This window comes from Daucus carota, chromosome 4, assembly GCF_001625215.2.
Source record: "Daucus carota subsp. sativus chromosome 4, DH1 v3.0, whole genome shotgun sequence".
Classification (NCBI taxonomy): Eukaryota; Viridiplantae; Streptophyta; class Magnoliopsida; order Apiales; family Apiaceae; genus Daucus; species Daucus carota.
In genome coordinates, this window is record NC_030384.2 from 43,788,493 (window position 1) to 43,812,029 (window position 23,537).

The following is a 23,537-nucleotide window of genomic DNA, read 5'->3' on the forward strand; positions in this document are numbered from 1 at the left end:
TTTGATCAAAGTGAGAAAGGAAAAACAAGATGTGAAGTTTCTGCATCTATCTTCTGATCAACCTTTGCTGAGCTTTTTCAACGAACATTACAAATCGCCAAGGCTTTCCGGTTGTGAATACAATATATCCCATGGACAACCCGCCTGCCAATCCACTTCCATACCCCATCAGCATCATTTTCCAATCAAACCAATCGTCGTCATTATCATCATCAACTTCCGGTTTTGGCAACTCATCATATCTACATTTCTTGGTTAGAGGAAATCCACACAATGCCAGGTTACCTAGATATGAATCATTGCTCATTGTGTCTAATTGCCTGCCTTGGGGAATTGATCCTGAAAGATTGTTGGCAGAAAGGTTCAAGAATGCAAGAAACGTCAGACTGGTCAATTGCCCAGGAATCATACCTGTCAAGTGGTTTAAAGAGAGATCTAAAGATTCAAGAAGACTCATGTTACCCAGCAGTGATGGTATATGTCCTGTAAGCTTGTTATCCGAAAGGTTGAGCAGCCGGAGTGATTTAAGTTCTCCAAGGACTTTTGGAACACCGCCAGTGAACTTGTTGCTTGATAAATCTATGCTTGTGTATATATAAAGAATTCTTTTCACTTCAAGATCCTCTCCCTTGACAACTAAGGAAATAGAAGCTTCGTAATATGAATCTCCTACTATTGTGGTATTCACTCCTATTCGTTGATCTGAATCTGCCATATCTTTGAAGTTATCAAAAAAATTGATTGGCAGGTTGCCACTGAATCGGTTGTGAGAGAGATCCATGATACGCAATTTAGGAAATGGATGTTTAATTACATTGCCAACACTCAAGTTACCATGCAGTCTATTAGAACGCAACACAAGGATTTGTAGCTTCGGAAGAGCTACTAGCCACCATGGAAATGTGTCTTTCAACTTGTTGTTTCCAAAATCAAGAATCTGTAACTGCGTACAGTTGGCCAAGGCTAGGGGTACCGATCCTTCGATATTATTACTGTTCATGTTGAAAGTTGTCAATTGGCAACTCTTGTTGAAGGTTAGTGATATTCTCCCTTGAAGTTGATTTTTATGAAGATCCACTACACAGAGCATCCAAATATCTCCCAAACAGTGTGGAATTGTGCCGCTACCTGACAAATCAAGAGTCCTAAGAAATACCGACTTGCAAAGTGTTGAAGGAATTTCTCCTGTCAAACATAAAAGAGTGTGTTAACAAGTTACTCAAATCAGCAACCAGATCAGGCATCTCCTCGTAAACATGGTCTAATAATTTCACGACCGTTTTAGAATTTCAAGCAGTTTCCAACCTAGGGCCAATATTTACAGTTCCAGTAAGATTATAACTATGCTGGAGGGTGTTATCTTTTGTCAACAATAACTTGCGAATACAAAGTAGCAGTACAACATATTCCTACCGTATTTAAAGGATACACTTGAATGATTTGTAAAGCTTACCAGAGAACTTGTTCTTTGATAAATCAACATAACCCAACCCACGACCAGAATCATAAGTATAATTCCCCAAGTCCTTTGGAATGCTACCAGAAAACCTGTTGGAATAAAGGAAAGTACCCACAAGCAACTTAAATTGGAAATGGAATCAGGCAATTTTCCGTTCAACTGGTTGTTGTTGGCATAAAGAATTTCCAGCTGTGTTGAGTTCCCAATCTCAGGTGGAATAGTTCCAGTAAGATTATTGGAGTCCAAATATAAGGAAAATAAACTGGTGAGGTTACCAGTTGTTGCTGGAATTGGACCTGCTAGATGGTTTCCTGTGAGGTATAACTCCTCAAGCCCTTTCAACTTTCCAATCTCTCTCGGAATGGGTCCTGTGAGATTATTACTAGACATAACGAGTTCGTTAAGATTTGTCAACATACCAATTTCAGGAGGAATATTACCGCCCAAGGTATTGTTTGCAATGCGCAGTATTCTTAGCTCGGTCCAGTTGCTGATGACATGAGGTGAGAGCCCACCGGAAAGATGATTCCCGGATAGATATAGTTCAGACAACTGTGTTAAATTTGAGAAGGACAAAGACAGAGGCCCAGTAAGCAGATTCTCAGATAGATCCAAGCTATTGAGTTTGGTGCACAATCCAATCCCAGGAGGAATACTTCCTTCAAATATATTTAAACCCAAATTAAGAAATTCGAGATTATGTAGATGACTAATACTATCAGGAATAAATCCCGAGAAATTATTCCTGGATAGATATAGTTTAGACAACTGTGTTAAATTTGAAAAGGACATGGACAGAGGCCCAGTAAGCAGATTCTCAGATAAATCCAAGATATTGAGTCTGGTACACAATCCAAGCTCAGGAGGGATACTTCCTTCAAATGTATTCATACCCAACTTAAGAACCTCGAGATTATGTAGATGACCTATACTATAAGGAATAGACCCCGAGAAATTATTTGATTCTAGGTTCAGATATTTTAGCTTGGAAAGCTTGGAAATATTTTTGGGTACTGATCCTTCAAAGAAATTACCACTAAGATCTAGAAATTCAAGATTAGCCAAATGGGTAAACACTGACTCAGGTATGGAGCCTGTCAGATTATTCGATGACAAATCAAGACTAGTCAAATTCCTAAAAGTGATTGCAAAAGGTGGAAATTCTGAAGAAAGTTGATTGGAGTGTAAGAGGAGGGATGTCAAATATGGCATGTCGAAGAACATGGACCAGTTAGCATCAACCAAGTAGTTTTCTCCCAAGTTTAGATACCTTAACTTTTGAAGACAACTAATTTGGTAAGGAATGGTACCACTGAAATAGTTGTTTTCAAAGCTCAAGTACTCAAGTTTGGTTAGATTTCCAATCTCTACTGGAATACTATCTGAAAGTCTGTTGTTGCTTATTTCCAAAGAGATGAGGTTTGGAAGTGAAGAGAAATTGAAGGATGAAAGTGTACCAGACATCAGTTCTCCAATGGGTGGATCGGTTCTGCTTGGCGTCTTGTAGGAAAAGATTCTTGGCACAGTAAAGTTGAGTCTGGAAACTGTTCCTGCAGTATTGCAGGTGATGCCGTTCCAGTTACAAAGGTTGTTGAGATTTTCTAGGGACCAAGATTTTAGGGGCAAAGAAATGAGGTATCGAAGTGGTAATAAAGTGTTCTTCCATTCGACAAGAGCTTCCCCTTCAGATTCTGGAGATGACGTTATATTGAGTGGAAGAACAAAGATGAAAAGAGAATAAAATACTAAAGCAACACGAGGACTGTTTAATATAGCCATTGCTGTATCTGTTTAGCACGAGGTCTATACCTTCGCTTGCAACAACCTTTATTTTTTTAATACCGTATAAACAACCTTCACTTATCGTTCAGAAGAACAGCATCACCGAGCTAGAAATTGAGCAAGAGAACTATCACCAGAGAGATGTAGTGTTGTGGTATTGAGAAAGAGTAGATTGTGTTTAGATAATCCAAAACCCTACAATCTATAGGGGTATTTATAGGTGCGGAGAGACTTGTGTGCTACTCTTTCTCATAATTAAATAATCGGAAACAAAATCAGATTAAAACTTTCAAGCTATTATATTCCATAAATAATCTGAAACAAAATCAGATTTTGAAACTTGCTTCCAATATATCCGAAACTTGCTTCTAATATATCCGAAACAAAAAAAGGTAGTTATATCGCTTCTCCTATACATAGAAACAAAATCAGATTAAAACTTTCAAGCTACTATATTTCATAAATAATCTGAAACAAAATCAGATTCTGAAACCGAAACTAAAAAAGGTAATTCTAATTTTTGATATTTTTCATCCAAAAATTCCAGAAAATTAGAAATATAGAACGGAGCTATGTGAGAGGAGCTGATTCCAGAAAATTAGAAATAAATTTACTCGGATTACTTGAACAATATAAGAGTTGAGAAATTACGTATAAGATACAGAAGTTATAGTAGAGTATACAAATTTTTCAAGAGTCTCATTCTTAAACCAAATATTTTATTTGTCTCACTTTTTCTTTTTCCACTTTGTACTTGTACGATTCCACTTCTATATCTTATACGTTGTAGGGTTCCCCTCTCTCTCTCAGTACTACAACCTCACGGATTTAAGTTATATGTTTTTGTGCACAGTCAATCAAAAAAAATTGGAGGATGATGACAATGTAAGAACATGATTACTTTTCAAAAAAACAAAAATACAAATAAAATTAAGATTCGTCGTACTTTAAATTGTTAATTACGTGTATAAATTTATTTTCATTTTTTCAACATGAATTATAGCCCAATTTTGCAATTTTATATATTAGTATTGGTATTACATCAAGATATTTATAATATAAAATTTATTTTATCCTACAAATATTAAATTTAAAATATTAATATACTTTTTATAGACAGCCACAAAATAATTTTTTTCTACAAATATTAATATTAAATCATTAATATAATTTTATAGGCCGCCGCAACGCGCGGCTTCTCAACTAGTTTTATAAAAAGAAAAGTTGTAAAGAAAAATATACGTCTAGGAAACAAAATTTATGGAACATGCAGCTTTTATTAAAAAAGCCATCAAATAAGACTAGTGAAAATGTCCAAGAATATCACTTCAAATTTATAACAAATATCAATAATAATTTTGATCTCAAACCTAACATGCATCAAACAAATTTCAGCCACACGTTTGCTTGTGACTTGCTTCATTGCCACCACCTCGCTATTCTTTTCACATAAATATATAAATCTCAGCTAGTGAATGTGCTGACAACACATACAATGAAACACCAGAGGGACTCCGCATCGATTGTTGAGGGAAACCCTTATATGTTCGCCCATGGGGAGGGCGAACATATAAGAATCCTGTTTTAGTGTTCGCCCCTGGGAGGGGCGTTCATTAAAAAAAGCTTGCACATGTTCGCCCATAGCTTGATTGAATTAGGGTGGTCAGTTCTGTGAAGTGAAAAAAAAGGTGGTTAGTTTTGTAAAGATTGTGTTTAGGGTGGTTAGAAATTTGAAGGAGCCTGCTTGTTACCATAGTTTCCGGGGATCTAGTAGTAATATATAAGGGATATTTTGTAGAAATTCGACCAAGTTGTCCCACTTTGTTAGCCTCGATCTTAGGGACTAATGACTTGACAGAATGCTAATTTGAACATCTTCCACAGGTTTGAAGTTTTCTGATCTCTAAAACAGACTAATAGTTTGAAGGAGTAGCTGTTTTCTAGAGTACTATTTGGTTTGCATCGCAAATCGACTGGTCCAGTTTTTCTGTCCACTTGATAGCTATCAATTTTTGCAGAAAATCGTAGAAAAGAAAACGATTAACCATTTTGTAAGCCATAGAAATTTGTTTTGCATATCAAAATTATTTTAGAACCAATCACAAATCATTTATAAATTTTAGACCAATAATATTCGTAAATTTTATAAGTGTAAATATATAATTATTATGAGATGAATAATATAAAATCAACACAAGATAGCATTTATAATTATTATTTTTTGAAAATCTTACAATGATTATTTATGATTTATTTAGACAAAATTTTCATTATTTTCATAAGTGAAATTTTACAAATTTATACTTTTATGGTTATGCTCTATTAGAAATACTAGGGAATTATGCCCGCGCTACGCGAGCTTCCATTAAAATTTATTTAACAATTAATAAAATAAAATATTGTGTATTTGCTTAAAATGCGAATTTTTAATATTATTACCAACTATTACATAAGCAAGGATGACCACGATTACTCTCCTTACTATGAATAATTCGTATACATCTATAGTGATCTTAGAGCTGTAATAATCTATTCGAAAAAAATAAAAATTTATACTTATTCAGACTATTAATCAAAAAATCTGCTTACAAATTATTTTAACTGCTATCAAATCAATTATGCTCGCGTTACGCGTGCTAAGACCCTCATAAAAAATTATATTTTTTTTATCCTCACAAAATTTAGAAGGTGGTATATTGTTAGGTGTAAGTGTAAAATTGAACTTTTATGCTCGCGCTATACCTGCTAAGACCTTGTATATTATCGACAAATAAGATTATCTATTGAAGTTCTGAATATTAAATATTAAAAAAATGAAAAAAGTAGAATCTAATAAAATATAGCTGATAATTGTATTGAAATTATGTTTATTATATGAGAGTGTAATTTCGAAAAATATTCGTTGTATAACGAAAATAACACATTAAAATTTATCAAGCTAAGACTTTGATAAATATAATAAACATCCTTCAGACAAATAATTGATAACTAATATTTCATTGTGATATTAACAATACTTTTAATAAATTTATTAAAAATTATATCATTTTAACTGACATAAAAAAATAACTTTTAAACATCGATTTTAGTAACGCTTTAACTTTTCGTTAGGTATGAGATTTTAAAACAAAAATGATTTTCATATACATTTAGTAATATAACAAAACCGACGATGTAAGAAAATACATAAAAAAATATAGTATATTTTGGATACAACTACGGAGTATTTTAATAGTTGTAATTGTTCCGACCCGAACCCGATTTTTTTGGATCTGGATCTTATTTTTAGACCCACAAAAATTGGATCTCAGGTATTCTGAACCAAGGCCCGACCTATATTGATTGACAACTCCAACAATAATCCTCATTTGTGTTTTTTATATTATTGCAATATTATATTCTATTTCTTTCAAGAAAAAGATAATAAAAAAAATATGGGAAAGAGGTTCCAAAAAAAATTTATGAAGAATGAGAATTGGATCCTAAATTTTAGGGGAATGAGCAGGACTCTCCTGGAATGAATTTTTGTCCATATTCCTCGAAACGTAGTCACTTTTTGATCCATAAGATGGGGTCCAAATAAGAAAAACCTAATGGTAGTTAAATACTGGTCAACAATACCCATGTCTTCTTTGATTTAGCTTTGATCAAATAACTGACACACTTGGCCCTGGCACAACCCTTCAATACTGAATAAAAACTTTGAAGAGTATCAAAGGCTTTTGCCTCATTGTTCCTATTTCTGTAGTACATTTAGGAAGATTATAACAAACAAATATTTGCGGTGATTGTAGTGTTCAACACCCTCTGCTCTTTTTTTCCTGTCCATTATCAAAGTTGCTTTTGTATTTGAATTATTGTGCAGCAATTGACAACAAAACATGGCAACATTTAAATAAACTTGACCAGAAAAAAAAAGGATATTGAAGAAAATAAAGAAAAAATTGTTCTTCCTCTTACGTTCCAGATTGCTAAATTATCCATAAACTACAAAGAAGATGAGAAACTTGCTAAAATCAAATCAGCAGCTTCTCTTGTTCTCCTTGTCATCAGACTCCCACCCTGTATACTCACCACCTTGCACCTGTTGATCAATCCCCTGCATCATAAAATAATTCGTGTCATCAGGCTCTGACATGTACTCCTTTTCGACACAGATCAATCTGTTCTGCACTCGCTTCACATTTTTCTCTTTCTTCAATCCTTTGCTCCATTATTGTTAATTCTTCAGGATGCAGCTTACTGCCACTAACTCATACTCTTTAACTTTATCACCCAAAATATCATCTACAGACCACATAGTCGCATCCACCTGTATATCCTTCTTCTGCTTAGCTTGATCTACTAACAGACTATCACTACCTGCTCCTGATCAGCAGAAACTACATTAAACATAAAATAGAATTCAGTATCCTCTACATTGGAGGAGTGTTTCTGCGATCCCTTTAATTATATTTATGGCCGAAAAAAAATTACATTAAACATATAACTTACCCTCTGATTTTCCACAAACATCCATAGACGCTGGACTGTTCTCCTTGTCACTATTATACATAACATTGAATTTTTTACCACTAACATGACCGCGACCAATACGGCTAACACCTGGATGCAAGGAATATTAGTACATACCATGATGGTTAGAGAATATAATCAATTTGAAAATGAGTTCAGGCAACGTGCTTACCCCCAGAGGCAGAGTTCTCCGTTACAGAGGGATGATTCTCTATCTCCTCATCGATAAATTTGTGCACAGATACAGGCCTTTCAAGAACACGTGCATAAAGTCATCAAGTTAAAGTCTTGTTAGACTCTGCAAGCACATCAAATTGGTTGCTTTCCTCTCTAAAACAGACTTTAAATACTTGCTTGTGTATTTCTTCAGATAGTCTACTATTAAGTGATAAGTGAAACTTAGTGATTGGCATATTTTATAAAGCAGAATTATATTATCAATGTCTGATGTGTTTTATATAAGAAGAGGTGCTTTAACTCATCCCTTTCACTCTGCTCTTGTCATTATTTCCACATTTTTTTGCTAAGCTGATATTTTACAAAGCTAGTGTCATTAAACTGAAACTTGTCTGGAACCATGAGTTGGAATAAACCTTTAGAAATAGGAATCTCAATAAAAGATAAAGTGATTATATATACCTGCAAATCAGTGTAAAAAACTTCCTATCACCTATACTGCCAGAATTTGCTACATCTTTGTGATTTAAATGTTACCATCTTCTGCAGAAGTCTGATTCTTTATTGTGTTGCCACTTTCCTCGCCATATCTCTGTGCCAGAAGTTTCTCAACTCCTGGACGTCTACCTCTACGCCTAGGAGCTGCAAGTGAAATGAAATAACCTCCCTGAATTTTGGAAATATACATGATGCTTCTAAACAACCTTAATAAAATTACCAACTAATGGATCTTTGTGATGAGCAAGCACCGGTTGTTGGGAATTCCCCATATTGTTGACACCTGGACCACGACCTCGTAGCTTTTCCGCCGCATAATCGCACTCATATTTGTCAAATACCCCAGAATATGCTTATTCTGATAAAAAATACATGTGTTGACGGAAATTATACTCAGGAACGTATCAAAGATTCACAAAATTGTATTGTCAAGTTAATGAACCTTTATACCTTGTTGATAAATAATAATATAGCATATTTACAGAAATTCAACTGTATAGTTCCAAATGAACACTAACTATCAGATGATGAGGCTGTGAATAAATCACATAATCACATTAGGGCTAAGTTGTTATGCTTCTCATTTCTAATACCAGAACCTGATTTACCTGTTTCAGCCAGGACATCTGTAGTTTTGCAACTAAGTCATTATTTTGTAAAGCTAATCCAGGCTTAGCATTGCCCAAATATTCTCTTTATAGCTAAAGACCGTTGAAAAATATTCTCTTTATAGCTAAATGTGCCACACTTATAACATTGTAAATTGGAATATGATCGTTGTAAAAGAATATAAGATATCGGTGGTGAGGTTTTGATACTAAAGTAAATGACACTACCTCTGGAGATTGTAAAAAACAGAGACAATCTTGATGACATCTTCCGGTCTAAAAATTGGGATATTAGGATTTATATTTTCACCAAATTTAGCAATATTATTCGACTATTTGTACTTTCATTACCTTTTATTTTTTTAAGCCAAGTACTGTATTCATATTCTAGTCGCAGCCTATGCTTTAGACCTAGATACAGAACCAAATTCTGAATCTTGATCATATTATGGTAAAACCTCTATAGATCCTTCTGTCCTATACGCCTTTGAAATCACTGTTGGGACCCTTGATCTTGCAAGTAAAAGAACTCTAAGTTGTATGATCAGTAAAAAGGACTGCTACTTATATTAGATTGAGATGTACCTTTATATTGACCATTTCCTCCGGTTCCGAGAAAGTCAAGATGCAATAATATCTTCGTTTAAGGATATGGGGATAGCATTCTAATTCATTTTGTTGTTCACCGCAAGAATTGAGATTAGAATTCATACCAAGACCTGTAAAATCAATCCAACAAATTAGAGATTAAAATCTTGAATCCCGACATGGATGATAAGAAAATACAGAATAACGCCACATACAATATTAATTTCTACAACAGTCATCAAACACATACTCTTTTTTGGGTAAATGAGGGCGGCACCTCGTATAAATTTTATAACATAGAGAGAAAAAATAGAAAGAAAGGACTCCTATCTGGAAAACAAAACCTCGAATAACAAACTCAAAGAGGCAAAACAACCAACTAATTATAGAAAATAAATATGCATGTCCTCCAACGATAAAAATAAAAAGCAAGCCAAATAAAACTAAAAACTTCCTGCCAGAGATAACAGCACCCTCCCCAACCATTCCAAATAATTGAATCTACCACACAACACTCTGACCATGCACTGATCACTTCTGAGCAATACCAATGACCCACACAATAAGTCCCAGACAATCCAAAGCAGGAAAATATTATATAACCACTGAACTACTATCCCAATACAACCTGGCCAGCTTAAATGATTGAGAATAAAAATAGAGCTTGAACATGTTAGAATTAGAAAACGTACTAAATGGATCAAACAGAACAAACAATTTAGTTCAGGCGTTCTAACAAACACTTTATGACGTATCAATTATAGAAACCATAGATTAGAACTCATACATGACAAATTATAAAAATAAATCAAAATAAATTAAATCCAGAATAAAACCTGCAGATCTTGTCGACATATTCTTGCCAGAAGTATGAAGCGGAGGCACTGCTTCTTTTCAACAATAGCTCGTGCCCTGCCAATTTGCAGAACTTGAAACTATATTTAGTAGATGCAAAAATTTACATACACTTTCAGGTCTATGGAAAGTTTCTCGTGCCTATCTACCAGCTCTATACCCGGTCTGTGTCAATCTTAGATTTTTAAATTTAAGATATGTCACTCTGCAAAGTTATGAACTTTGTCATGCATATTGCTAGGGTGTATTTCGATGACATGTGTGCTTGTATATTTATAAGAAGACCATTTCAGCTGGCAGAGTTTTTGAATACTGAATCATATGCATTTTGTGAATTGTATTAAGTAAATGTTTAACTACTGAGTTTTGTTCCTGAAATACTTGCCAGTGTTATAAACTATACTTCTATTTCAATTCATATCTTATTTCTTTATTAAGTGAATGTAACAGGTTATGACAGTTTGTAGGCCTGGATGATTGGTACTAAATTAGACTCTATTCACATTGTTGTATTAGCCAAACAAAAATATAAAGGAAGGGTGATCAGCTCCCAAGGTTGGGGAAGGGGATTTGTTGGAGTGTAACAGGGGGGAGTTTATGCAAAATGAGATCATTGCCATTTACTTCATGTACTCCCCAATCTAAAATTGGTTCAATAATATGGCTACTTATATTATTTCCTAAAATATGGCTACAAAGACTAATCACGTAGATACACATGAAATTATACGTAATAATCAACAAAATTCTATAACTATAATGAAATAATAAAGACTAATATTAGGGAATACATCCACTCAATCCGATCCGTGCTCAATTCCATGATACTTTATTCATACTTATCTCCTTCCAAAATGATCATATATATTATAAAAAATTGTGCATAAACATTATTGAAATTAATAAAAATAACATAATTTTATATGTACTTTTGTTATTATTTTTTAAAATTTTATTATTTTATATTGTAATATAATTTATTAATGATAATTTATATTTATTTTTTAGTCATACGATAATCAAATATTAATTCATATTCGATTAATTAATTAATTTTAAAATGATTATATTGTATATTAATTATCTTTTAAAATATTTAGAATTTTTCGCAAATTCTTGTTTTAATATCATTTGAAAATGGGGATGGAGTAGACATTAATGCCTCATCAAATGTTAGGGTGGATTTGGAGACCGATAGAATACTGAATACAGGGCTATCCGGTCAAGTGTCAAATCTTATTATTTTTAGTTTATCCAGATTTAAGTTTAGGATCTTTTATTCAAATATAAACTAATATTATATTTTTAATTTTTTAACCTTAAATTACGTATGTTTTCCTTACAACTTAAATTACGTTGCAGAAAATTAAAATGACATTTATTTTAGGATGGACATGTAATGTGATTTTGTTTAATAATGTGCGTTTCGAGAGGGTTTGGATAATGTGTTCATATAGCTGTAAAAATAGATTGAATTATGAAATTTCGACCGAAATGAGATTGGGACTTTTGTTATCAGAAATGAGAATGTGATTTAAATATAAATATGAATTATATTTTCATTTCTCCTCATCAATCTTGTTGAAATTCCACATATAATTTCAAAATTCATGAATAATATATATCTCAGTTGAAAAATCAACTATTTAATGATATATAATAAAGTATATATCATAAAATTGTAATATATATTGTATATAATTAAAAAAAGTTATTTGTGATAAAAAAAAATACTTTTATGTAAAACGTTCTTTTGTCTGGTTATTAATGTAAAAAAATATTTGTTATTTACAATAGTATATATTTGTAATCCTGTTTTTCAGAGCATAATGTATAATGCTGGCAGTGATAAGTGATCAAGTGATAAAAACTTGTTTTGTATTATGTCATCTTGGTTCGATTCACCTTTATTCCAACTAAAACTTTATGTCTAATTATCATTAAAAGAAAAAAATTGTGTATTTTATTTAATTTATATAAACAACTCTAAAAAAAACCCGAATCCGAAATCAAATCGAAAAAGGGGTAAAAAGTAAAAACCAACTCCGAAGCGTAAAAGGAGACGTAGTTCAAAAACTTGGCCGCTACTCGATCTCTCCCTATAAATACCCACACATACATCGCACACAATTTTGCTACTTTAATCGATTTCTCCTTTCTTCCCACCCAAAAAAATTAGGTTATCGCGTATTGATTTGTTTGTGTCGTTGTTATGGAGTTGGCAAGAAGGCCAATTGCGATCATCGAAGTGTGGGATCACAATCTCGAAGAGGAGTTTTCTCGTATCCGAAGGGCCGTGATGTCGCACCCCTGCATCTCGATTGACACTGAGTTTCCAGGCACTGTTGTTCCTGACTTGAAGAAGCGCAAGTTCTATGAGCTGGAGCCAGAGGAGGCGTATTCGTTGATGAAGGCTAATGTGGATGCTTCGAAACTGATTCAGCTTGGTCTCACGCTGTCTGATCCGTACGGGAACCTCCCGGGTTTTGGCACGGAGATGGGTCATGTGTGGCAGTTCAACTTTCGAGAATTCGACGTGGACAAGGACGTGCAGAATATCAGTTCGATCGAGTTGCTTAAGCGCCACGGAATTAATTTCTTGTGGAATAAGATGTATGGGGTTCGTTCTCAAGATTTCGCCAGGCTTTTTAGGGGCTGTTTTGGACCGAGGTGCACTTGGGTTACGTTTCATGGGGGGTATGATTTTGGGTATCTGGTGAAAGCCTTGACGAATTCTGATTTGCCTGGAGATTTGGGGACTTTTAAGGGTTTGCTGTGCAGGTTCTTTGGGAATTCGATGTATGATGTCAAGGCGATTATGGAGCGGTTTCGTTTACGTGGTGGTTTGGAGGCGTTGGCTACAGAGTTTAAGTTGGCTCGAGTTGCTGGGACTCCTCATCAGGCCGGTTCTGACAGTTTGCTGACCATGCAGCTCTTCATCAGGATGATTCAATGGTGTGGTCATCGTAACAACGGGACTGCATTGCGCCCTTGCATGCCCTATGGATTGAACCTAGAAGTGAACAAGCAAGTACAAGAAGCAGGTTTCTAAAGGAGTATTCATGGAAGAGATATGGTGCCATTACATGTCTAAAAAGAGTAAAGGACAAAACACAATGTGTATATTAAGACAAAACACAATGTGTATATTAAGCGTTATAATCTTGTTTCGTGTAATATGGTTGATTGTAGTCATTTTGATTTTTCTGCACCTACACTCTAAGCCTATTCTTTTTAAAATCCCTTGATAAATGACACAAAAGGTAAGAAGAGATTCAGAGTTCTTTTTCAAGTCTCAGTGGATCACGTAATTTTGAAAACTTCTGCTTTGATCATTTCCAAAAAAAAAAAAAAAATCTGATAAAATTGTATTGAGACATAAAAAAATATATTTCTATACAATATTTTTCAATTTTTTTAAAAATAAAAATACATATGTTAAATTTTTATCTAAAAAAAATAAGAAGATTTGAAAAACATTATATAAAAACATGTTACCCCTTTAAATTACATATAAAAAAATAAAACAATTATCAGTTTTAAACATAGTAGCAGTAGCGTCAGTTGCAGCAATTACCGACCGCTCTTATAGCTCTAGCGTTGTGTATGATCTGAGTGAGAGTTTAAAATCGTTTCTCATTTTAAATTAAAAAAATATATGTTCTTATAATAAATTATAAATTGATTTGAAGTCAAAAGTAAGTCGGGAACTGACATAAAATCAGTGATTAATTTAAAGTATTATTTCAATGACTTGATTTATTTAATCCTTTTTTTGATAAAAACTATCTATAAATTATTTTTAACTTTATTATTACACTTTTAATAACTCATAAATTATTAATAAGTCATGAATATTGAAATTTTAGATATTTTCAATTTTCAATTTATCATATTAACTCATAAGACCTAACTTTAAACCAAGTCAAACGGGTTTATAGTGTCCGCGTTATACGACAGTTTCCACTTCCTGGAGTAATATTTGACGGGGAGATTAAGAGTCTATTTGAAAGTGCTGTTAAAAATTGCTCTGTTGTCAAAAAAGGTGTTGATAATTTTTTGGTATGGGAAAATCAGCTTTTCAGGCTGTTGTTCGGAAAAACTGTTTCTTTTCACCTGATTTACTTGTTCAGCAAATTCTGTTACATGTAATGTATTCTGTCACGTTCGATAATGTTTGTTTTTCAAGAGGGTTTGGGCGTTTGGCATTGTGTTCGTGTAGATGTAAAAATAGTTTGAATTATGAAATTTCAGCCAGTACGAGACGAGATTGAGATTATTGTTACCCCGAATGAGAATGCGGTTCAAATAAAAAATTAAATTACATTTTCATTTCCGCACACCAATCTCATTGAAAATCGGCATCATTTTAAAATTTTCCATAAATAACATATCTCAACCGAAGAAATCGATGATTTATTGTTAAATAATAAACGTATATCATAAAGAGTTTTATATCATAAAGTACGTTGTAATACATATTGTATATAACTAAAAAAGGTTATTTGTGATTAAAAAAATTATTAGTATTTTTAATGTTAAAGATTTGCTTATTATTATTAATAATATATAATTTGTAATCCTGTTTTTTCATAGCATTATGTAATGTTTTTGTGGTGATCAGTGATAGACTTTTTTTTTTAAACAATCAGTGATAAGGACTTATATTTTGCTGTCTCAAATTTTTGATTCAAATTATTGTTTATTTCAACTAAACTTGTTTTTTAAGACATACTGGTGTAATTATCATCTAAAGAAAAAAATTACATAGGGATGACAAAATAATCCGATTCGATGATATTCGATTTGAAACCTGAAATTTTGCATTTATAGAACCCGATTTTTTGGATTTGGATTTAGATATGAATTTAATTTTGAAACCCAAAAAATTTTGAATTTGGGTTTGAATATTAGGTATACCGATCCAAAATCAGAAACTCAATCCAAACCCGATCTGAATCCGAAAAAACACCGAATATATAATATTTTTATATATATATAAATAAATTATATATATATAATTTAATAATTATATATATAATTTTATATATAATTTTATATATTACATATTATTATTATAAATATTATTGTATAATATAAGAACATATATTTATCTTGAACATAAAAATTGACTAATAATTAATAAAATTAAATTATAGCATAAAAAGGATAATGTGGTGATTAAATATTTTCTAATGAAAAATATTATAAGTTGTGTACATTTATAAATCAAAATGCTATTGTGTTATGATGATTGAAGTTGAAATATTGAAATTCTATCTCTTCCTAGTGCTCAATGTAGCGTGTACGATTCTAAGGGCTTGAAATATATATAATTATAAATATTTTCAGATTTCGGGTTTGGGTTTTGGATATTCAATCTAAAAAAATTCGCGTTTCGGGTACACCCGAATCCGATTCAAAATCTATTGGATCAGGTTTTGGTATTCATTTTCGGGTATTTTTCGGATTCAGAGCGGTTTCAGATATGAATAAAAATTTTGGGTCTGGATATGAATTTTGCCATGTCCGACCCGACCCGATTGTCACCCCTCAAATTACCGTTAATCGAAAAAGAAAATTGTAATATAACTTACATTAATTAAAGTGGTATAATAATTAATTAGTAATTAAATAATAATCAAAAACGAACAGTTTGATCGTATTATAATTAAATTACATAACTCTAAAAAACCGAATTTGAAAACAAATCGAAAAAAGGATAAAAATCAACGCTAAATTGTAAAAAAAAACGTTGTACTTTCCCGGTGTGTTTAGAATTCGAATATTGTTTCCTTATAAATACCCACACATACGAAGTGTTTGCACAAATTCTATTCCCAACTTCATCGCATATGATTTTACAAGTTGAAATCGTTTTCTCTTTTTTACCGATCCAGAAAAATTAAAAAAAAAAAGAAGGTTATTGCGTATGTGTTTGTGTTGCTATGGAGTTCGCAAGAAAGCTCATTGCGAACATTGAAACGAAACTTTCTCCGATCAATTCTCCGGCCACCACCACTGTTATTCACGTTACCTCCCAAAACAAAACGCAACTACCGATCTCCACACATGCTTATGCCACCACCTCCACCACCATCTCGCCATGTCGTCGTTCCCTGACAATCTCAAAATAATATTGTGATTAACCGGTACCTTATCATTCGACATCAAAAAAAATTTCTTAATTATGTTAAAAAAGCAAGATTTTGTGATATAATTATGTTATGCTCTTGATATAATTTCTACTAATAATTGAAGATTGTTCGTTTGTAATGAGAACTTAAATTGTTGTATTTGAATTTGAGGATTACACCTTAAAGTTATTATATAATTCAATACAACATGCGAGAACTGCAATTGTTGGACTTTTCGGCAGTGTAGGTTTACCGATGCATTTGTTTTGTTCAAATATGTGCATTTAATCTATGATATATAATTTAAGTAGCGGTTTGTTTTTATTATGCAGGGATGTCTTTGAATCATGGAATTAATACTTATTTTTTTTGAATTATTTCATACCGTCTATCTTTTGGTTTGATTAATTAAATACCTTAAAAAAATTTGATTTGATTTTCGCCTTCATATATTACAATAATATAGTATAAAAGTTCAATCTAAAAGGCAAAAAAAAGTTCGGCATAAAAAAAAATGGAAGAGACATGTAATCAATTAGTTCTTAGGTTTCTTCCGAGAAAAACAATAAGGGCAAATCCAACAGTGGCCTAAAGGTCCAAATTTGGGCCAGTTTCGGCCTAAATCTTCCCAACAGTGGCCTAAATCTTGGTCCAAATTTAGGTCGGTGAACAGTACCGGCCTAAATTTATGCTAGCACTATTCACCGGCCTAAATCTTTTTTCTATTATAATAATAACCTTTTATCTTTTATATATTATATATTTAGTTAATTGAATGATTATATATTAATATAATTATTAAATATTTATAAATTATTTTTAATATATTTTACTTAAATAATTATATATATTAATTTTGAAATATAATAAAATTAAACAATTTTAAAATAATTCAAATTAACAATATATTAAACATAAGATAAAGATTACATTCGATAAAGCTAAATTACAGATACACCTTACACGAAAACATAAAAACTAAAATTTAACAAAATACAAACTAAAACTTGGACTTAATCAAATATAAATTGAGCATTTGTGGGAACAATATATGAATTTATTGGGTTTAATATTAATATGAAATTTTATATTATTGTTAAAAGATTAGAATAATAATATAAAGATAGTTAGAAGAATAAAATATTGATATATGAATTTGGACCAAAATTTAGACCAAACTGTTGGAATGGAAAGATGATTCGGTCTAAATTTTGATCAAGATTTAGGCCAAAAACCGGTTCCACTGTTGGAGATGGCCTAAGTGATGATGTAAAAGAGCTTTATAAAGTCAATTTATTTTCCACCTTGCAAACATTATATTGATGAAGGGAAACAATTTTTTCCTGGTCGTGAAGGAGTTTAGCTACTTAATTTTACGGAATAGATTTTTTTTTTTTCTAATTCATTAGTCTTCATATATTGATTACAAAAACAAGATCAACGGGACCTCAATGTTATGTAGGAACCAAAGCGGTTGTAAAACTCTGCCAACCCAATTTTTTAAAATTTGATAATATATTGTAAGAAACCAAATTTTACGTGAATAATTATCTTAAACTCATTGATATTTAAGAAACCAAATCACAAAAGTATTATGTTGTGAGTGGATCAAGAAACAAATTATATGGTCTCGTGTAGTCGTATTACTCACTCAACTCGAACTTTCAACAACATAAATAAAAAATCTAAGTTATCAGCATATGGCACGTTAATAATGAAAAACTTGCAAATTATTCTATAACGGGATCCTTAGTTTAACTATAATATACTTTATATATTATAAAATTATTATTTTTTTATTGAAAAATAGAATCACATTACCTATTCAGAACGAGGTTCAGGAATAAAAAGAATCCCTGTTCAAGGTTCGAGACGGGTTCAGAGATCGATACCGAATTTGGGGATCGGCAGCAGGGATAGCACTCCTTAACCTTGAAATACCTCGTGTGCATTCCTGATCACTAAAATCTGGTTTGTTTTATTTGGATACACTTTCAAGGAAAATGTTTGGTGTACATAATAGTGTACAAAAAATTATACATAATGATATGTGGTGGGTTTTAATTGGGATGACCTCACTCCTATTAAAACTCACCACGTCAATTGTCACCTCATTATATATAAATTTTATATACGCAGTTTTGTGCACCTAGCCAATTCCATATAATCTTCGGCCTCCAAACAATGAGAGAGTAAAAAATAAAGACATAGTCAGCAAATATACAAAATCTATATAATTAAGGATAAACAAATCACTTTTAATTATTTTGTTTTGTCGAGAATTATCATTAAAACATATTAACTTATTCCAAAAAATAACTCCCAACAATGGGAATATCATTTATGGGAACAATATTTATAGTTCAATCCATCTGCAGCCGTGCAGGCCTGCAGGGAAACAAGTAAATGTACTTTAGTGTACACCGCACAATCTCAGTTAACCTGAGTTATAAATATGAAGGAAAATAAGTGAAGAGATATAACTTTCACTCTTATTTGTGTTCTTAAGTTTTTTAAAATGATGAAAATAAATAAAAATAAATATAATTATAACATAATTTCACTACAAAATATTTTCATACATTCACTCGCTTTCCTAAAAAAAACTCAGGGAGAATGGTATAAAACTTCAAGAAATCAAATATGAACGGACAATGAGCATTTAACGAAAAGAAAACGGTTAAACAATCATCAAGTAGCTCGTGCAAAATAGAAATAAAAAAACTATCATCACACAGCAAGTCAATAATGAAAAACGTAAACGTCATATTCAACAACAGCATTCCCACTGTTCAAGTCGAAAGCATGCGTCCGTGCCTCAGCATACCCCCGTGCAAACCGGAACACTCCGCTCCCTCCGACCACCGGTGATGTGCTAAAAATAAGATTTTAATCGCAAGTGCACGATCTCGTTTTAATACTTTTAGATTCGAACCACAAGGACTAGAATAATTTTCGCGAAAACTTAATTTCTAACTTAATCGAATTAGACCAATTAATTTTGTAGAGAATTTCGATTATTAATATCAACCTAATTGAAAATATTAACTTAAAGTAACTAATAACCGGAAGAAAAGAAAAACAAAATAACAAGCGGAGGTGATACGTGTGTGGACAGTACGTGAAATGAAACAAAAACGAAGACGAAAAGACGTGACTACCGAGCAACACAACAGATCGAAAACAAAATTATTAATAATAATTAATAATAATATAAAAAGTGCACGCGGTCGAAACATGAAAAAGCCGTAGTGATTAAACAAAACAAACAGAAGATTACCGAGCCGCCGCATTCACTACACTAGCTCACCGGAATTTATGGAGGTGCCCGGAATAGCTTAAATCTCGCCGGAAAATTAATTTTACCGGAAAATCTAGCTATTCCAACTATGACAATTAAAAGCCCACTAAACTCTAAATCAAATTTAACAATAAATTCTACACTAAATAGCCCCTAAACAACTCATTTTTTATCAAAACAAGATCCAAATCAAGCCAAAACAACTCCAAATTATACCAAACTTTAAATCTAGCCTATATAAAATATAACTAACCAAAACCCACTAACCTCAAGTCAAAATCATAAACTAAAATTTACACCCAAAAGCCCTCAAAAACACCAAAATCAAGAACAAGGAGAACACCAAATCTTACCAAACTAACTCCAAATCACACAAAACTTTAAAACTAGCTTATCTACCAAGTTTCTAACAAAACACCATCAAACTACAAACCAAAATATCAACTAAATCATTTAACCCACTAATAATATTGAGAATTAAAAGGGGCTCAATCTAAATACTAAAAAAAATGCAAGCTTAAAACATATAATTAGGCTCCTTTCAATCCACAAGTAATTTTGAGTCTCATGTGGTTAGAGAAAGATTTCATAGCCTAGAAGTAAAAGTAAAGAGCAAGATTTAAGAACAAAAATGAATACTTGTATTGATATAATAAAAGTGTTTACAAATTTAGAGTGCTACTACTAGATCTACTACATAAAAGAGAGACTACTAAAAATATGAAATTCTAGGTTGGTTGAAACATGATGGGGAGGTGTGTATTTACAGGGGGAAATTAGGGTAAAAGGGGTAAAAGGGGGTGTAGGTGTCCCATCTAGATGCTTCCTTGAGAATATTCCCATATGATCCTTTTCTTCCATCTTTTTCTTCTTTTTGCTTTATTCTTTTATTTCTTCAAGCTTTTGCAATTTTCCTAAAAAAAACAAATAAATAAATGAGAACAAGCAATAATTAGGCATTTAAAATATATAAAAATATGCACTCATCAACCGGCATCTCTCTCACGTCGGAAAACACCGCATTCCGGCCCAATATACTTATCGTGCTCCCATTATACTTCCCCTCCGTAAACACACAACTGAAAGCCATCAACAACGCCGGCTCACCCAACGAATCAATCGCGTAGATTCCCTGAGCTCTCCCCACTTGTTCGGAACTGGGTTCTGGTCCCACATTTAACGCGTCATCCATCACGAGGATTTCGCCGAATGGTGCCGCTGAAGTGTTGGTTTTGGGGGCGGAGGCGACGAGGACGGAGGTGGGGTTACGGCCACTGACAATGTCGTGCAAGTAGAAGTGTATATGGCTTAGCTTCTCCTTTTCAAGGCCCAGGGATTTGCGGGGTATCCGCTTGGTGAAGTCATGCGATTCTCCGGTGAGGAGGAGAGAAAATTTGAGAGCTGCGAATATTGTGGAGGGGAGTGTGTTAGACATGGTGAGTTGCAACCTTGTGGAATGAAAGGAATTGTTGAAGACTGTGAGATATATAGGGGAACTTTCCATAAATAGTGTGAGCATCGTAGGATCATGACTTTTTACTATTTTGACAATAATACTCCACTTACTTTTAAAAATTAATCAGGCCATTTTTATATATATAACTGGTTGTAAAATTATGATTATACTGCTACTGTCTTGATTTATAAATCATTTGACTTTATTATAAACATATCTAAATATTTTGATTATATTTTTAGCACATAATATTAAGAGCTTTGATTGCATACTTAGAATTATTATTTTTATAATTTTCTTTTTTAATAAAAATATTAATCTTATACTTTAATTCACAAAAAAAATTTAAAAATATTAATTCTAATTATACAGTCAATGCACTTAAAAGTGTGTGCACAAAAGTCAAACGTCAATTATTTGAAAAAGAGGGACTAATAAATAATATTTTGATTAGATAACAGATACAGTACTTGTTAATAAGAATATTATCGATACGCATTATTAGATATTAAAATTAGAAATTCTAAACTTCATTTGATAATATTGTTAATTTTATATAAAATTCAGATGTGCGTAATTTCATCTAGGTTCGGTGTCAAGACGGCTAAAATCTAAAATTGTGAAGGATAGTTTAGTTCAAAATAATTGAGAAAGGGAAAGAAAAATAACTAAAAGAATTCTCTTTGTAACTATTTATTTCATTAAAAATGTCATTCTACTTCACTTTTTTCAATTTTGGATTTACAGAAAATCTCTCATTACCCATTCCCAAACCCACTAGGCATTTCCCTAACATTTTCAATGTTTTTGATTTTTCATTTCTAATCTATATATGAAATCATTAAAAGATAAGACATAATATGGTAAAATATTTTTTAATATTAAAATAATAAATTAATTGTATAAATATATATTAATAAATTAATGAAATTTCAAATAAAAGATATATTAATTTTAAAAATATTAAATAAATTATATTAAATAATATATTTGACTCTTTTAAAATTATATAATGTTATAAAAATCAAGTTTAAAATTTTGTCATATAATTTTTAAGTTCATTTCCGGATTAAAATCAAATAGATAAATTATTCAACATCATTTTCTATTTCATTCTATTTCATTTGTCGCCGCCAACCATTCTATTTCATTTCTCGCCGCGAACCAAACAACCACGAGTTGCGGCTTGGTGCTGGATAATTAATGAATATAAATCAGATTTAAGCTACTAGTGCCACTTTTCAATTTGGTTTGGATATAGACGTGACATCTATGTGATTTAACTATATTGGGATAAGAAACAATATTTCGTATATTATATTTTAAATTTTTCTTGAACAAAATATTAATATTAAATTTTATTTTGAAATACTTTCTTTGTCCCTTTTTATATGTCCATTTTAATTTTAAAAAAATCAAATAAACCAAATTTTGACTAAATATTACAAATTATCTATTTATTCTTTCTAAAATATGATAATTATGTATTATAATAGACTAAATATATATACTTTCGAATGATATAATTTTTATTATTTTTATTAATTATATGATTTGTGTAAATTCCAGTTAAATAGCATATTCAATTCAATTAGTCAAAATTCAAAATGATCATGTAAAAAAGGATTATGGTGGAAATATAAAAAATATTTCTAACCTCTCTAAACATGCCAAAAGGTTATTATTATTTATTATGTCGGAAACGAGAGTAAACGACCTTTGGTGCTTGCAGACATTTGGTGTTGATTATTGCAATTTGCAAGTAATGTACATCATCCAATTATGGAATGGATCCTGTTACATGTACTCACCAGATTTTGATTAACTGTATTAACGTAAACTAGCTCAACTAGCTTCTATTCGGGCGTAAAGGATAATTTTTAGTGTCTATATATATATATATATATATATATATATATATATATATATATATATATATATATATATATTCATGCTCCGTTATTTATGTGAGCCCAGTCAATTTCTTTGAGTTTCATTTTTAGTGAACATACTCGTCAAGCTGTGTCAACAAACAATTCGAAATACCTAGACTTTTTTAAAATAAATATGAGTCAAGTATTTCAAAACATTTTTTTCTACACTATTTCGGAAAATTGAGATCTTATTTTGGAAGGATCATTATTTATGTGCCCATGAGATC

At 31.7% G+C, this 23,537-nt stretch overlaps 4 protein-coding genes across 4 annotated transcripts; 1 reads left to right on the forward strand and 3 right to left on the reverse strand.

Moving 5' to 3' along the window:
- Positions 1-46: 46 nt before the first annotated feature.
- On the reverse strand, positions 47-1,000 carry LOC108217426 (receptor-like protein 9DC3). Its single transcript, XM_064091251.1, has 2 exons — positions 463-1,000; positions 47-339 (listed from the first exon to the last, which is right to left on the reverse strand). Exons 1-2 carry the CDS (start codon positions 998-1,000, stop codon positions 47-49), a joined length of 831 nt encoding a protein of 276 aa, XP_063947321.1.
- Positions 1,001-1,045: 45 nt separating this feature from the next.
- Positions 1,046-3,232, reverse strand: LOC108217427 (LRR receptor-like serine/threonine-protein kinase FLS2). Its single transcript, XM_017390259.2, has 2 exons — positions 1,454-3,232; positions 1,046-1,185 (listed from the first exon to the last, which is right to left on the reverse strand). Exons 1-2 carry the CDS (start codon positions 2,921-2,923, stop codon positions 1,078-1,080), a joined length of 1,578 nt encoding a protein of 525 aa, XP_017245748.2. The 5' UTR covers positions 2,924-3,232; the 3' UTR covers positions 1,046-1,077.
- A 9,462-nt stretch (positions 3,233-12,694) lies between these two features.
- Positions 12,695-13,534, forward strand: LOC108218181 (probable CCR4-associated factor 1 homolog 11). The gene has a single exon (XM_017391098.2). The coding sequence runs from the start codon at positions 12,695-12,697 to the stop codon at positions 13,532-13,534; it is 840 nt and encodes a 279-aa protein (XP_017246587.1).
- Positions 13,535-19,141: 5,607 nt separating this feature from the next.
- On the reverse strand, positions 19,142-21,388 carry LOC108218057 (dirigent protein 21-like). Its single transcript, XM_064092339.1, has 2 exons — positions 20,904-21,388; positions 19,142-19,494 (listed from the first exon to the last, which is right to left on the reverse strand). Exons 1-2 carry the CDS (start codon positions 21,353-21,355, stop codon positions 19,362-19,364), a joined length of 585 nt encoding a protein of 194 aa, XP_063948409.1. The 5' UTR covers positions 21,356-21,388; the 3' UTR covers positions 19,142-19,361.
- Between the last annotated feature and the right edge of the window lie 2,149 nt (positions 21,389-23,537).

Bases quoted from the DNA above. Each gene is read 5' to 3' on its own strand.
- LOC108217427 (XM_017390259.2), bottom strand. From the start codon at position 2,923: ATGTCTGGTACACTTTCATCCTTCAATTTCTCTTCACTTCCAAACCTC. The intron at 1,186-1,453 runs GTAAGCTTTACA...TATGTTTGACAG, and splicing joins ATCAAAGAACAAGTTCTCTG to GAGAAATTCCTTCAACACTT.
- LOC108218181 (XM_017391098.2), top strand. From the start codon at position 12,695: ATGGAGTTGGCAAGAAGGCCAATTGCGATCATCGAAGTGTGGGATCAC.
- LOC108218057 (XM_064092339.1), bottom strand. From the start codon at position 21,355: ATGTCTAACACACTCCCCTCCACAATATTCGCAGCTCTCAAATTTTCT. The intron at 19,495-20,903 runs GTGCATATTTTT...TCTTATTTTTAG, and splicing joins AGAGAGATGCCGGTTGATGA to CACATCACCGGTGGTCGGAG.
- LOC108217426 (XM_064091251.1), bottom strand. From the start codon at position 1,000: ATGAACAGTAATAATATCGAAGGATCGGTACCCCTAGCCTTGGCCAAC. The intron at 340-462 runs GTAACATGAGTC...ACAATCTTTCAG, and splicing joins ACATATACCATCACTGCTGG to GATCAATTCCCCAAGGCAGG.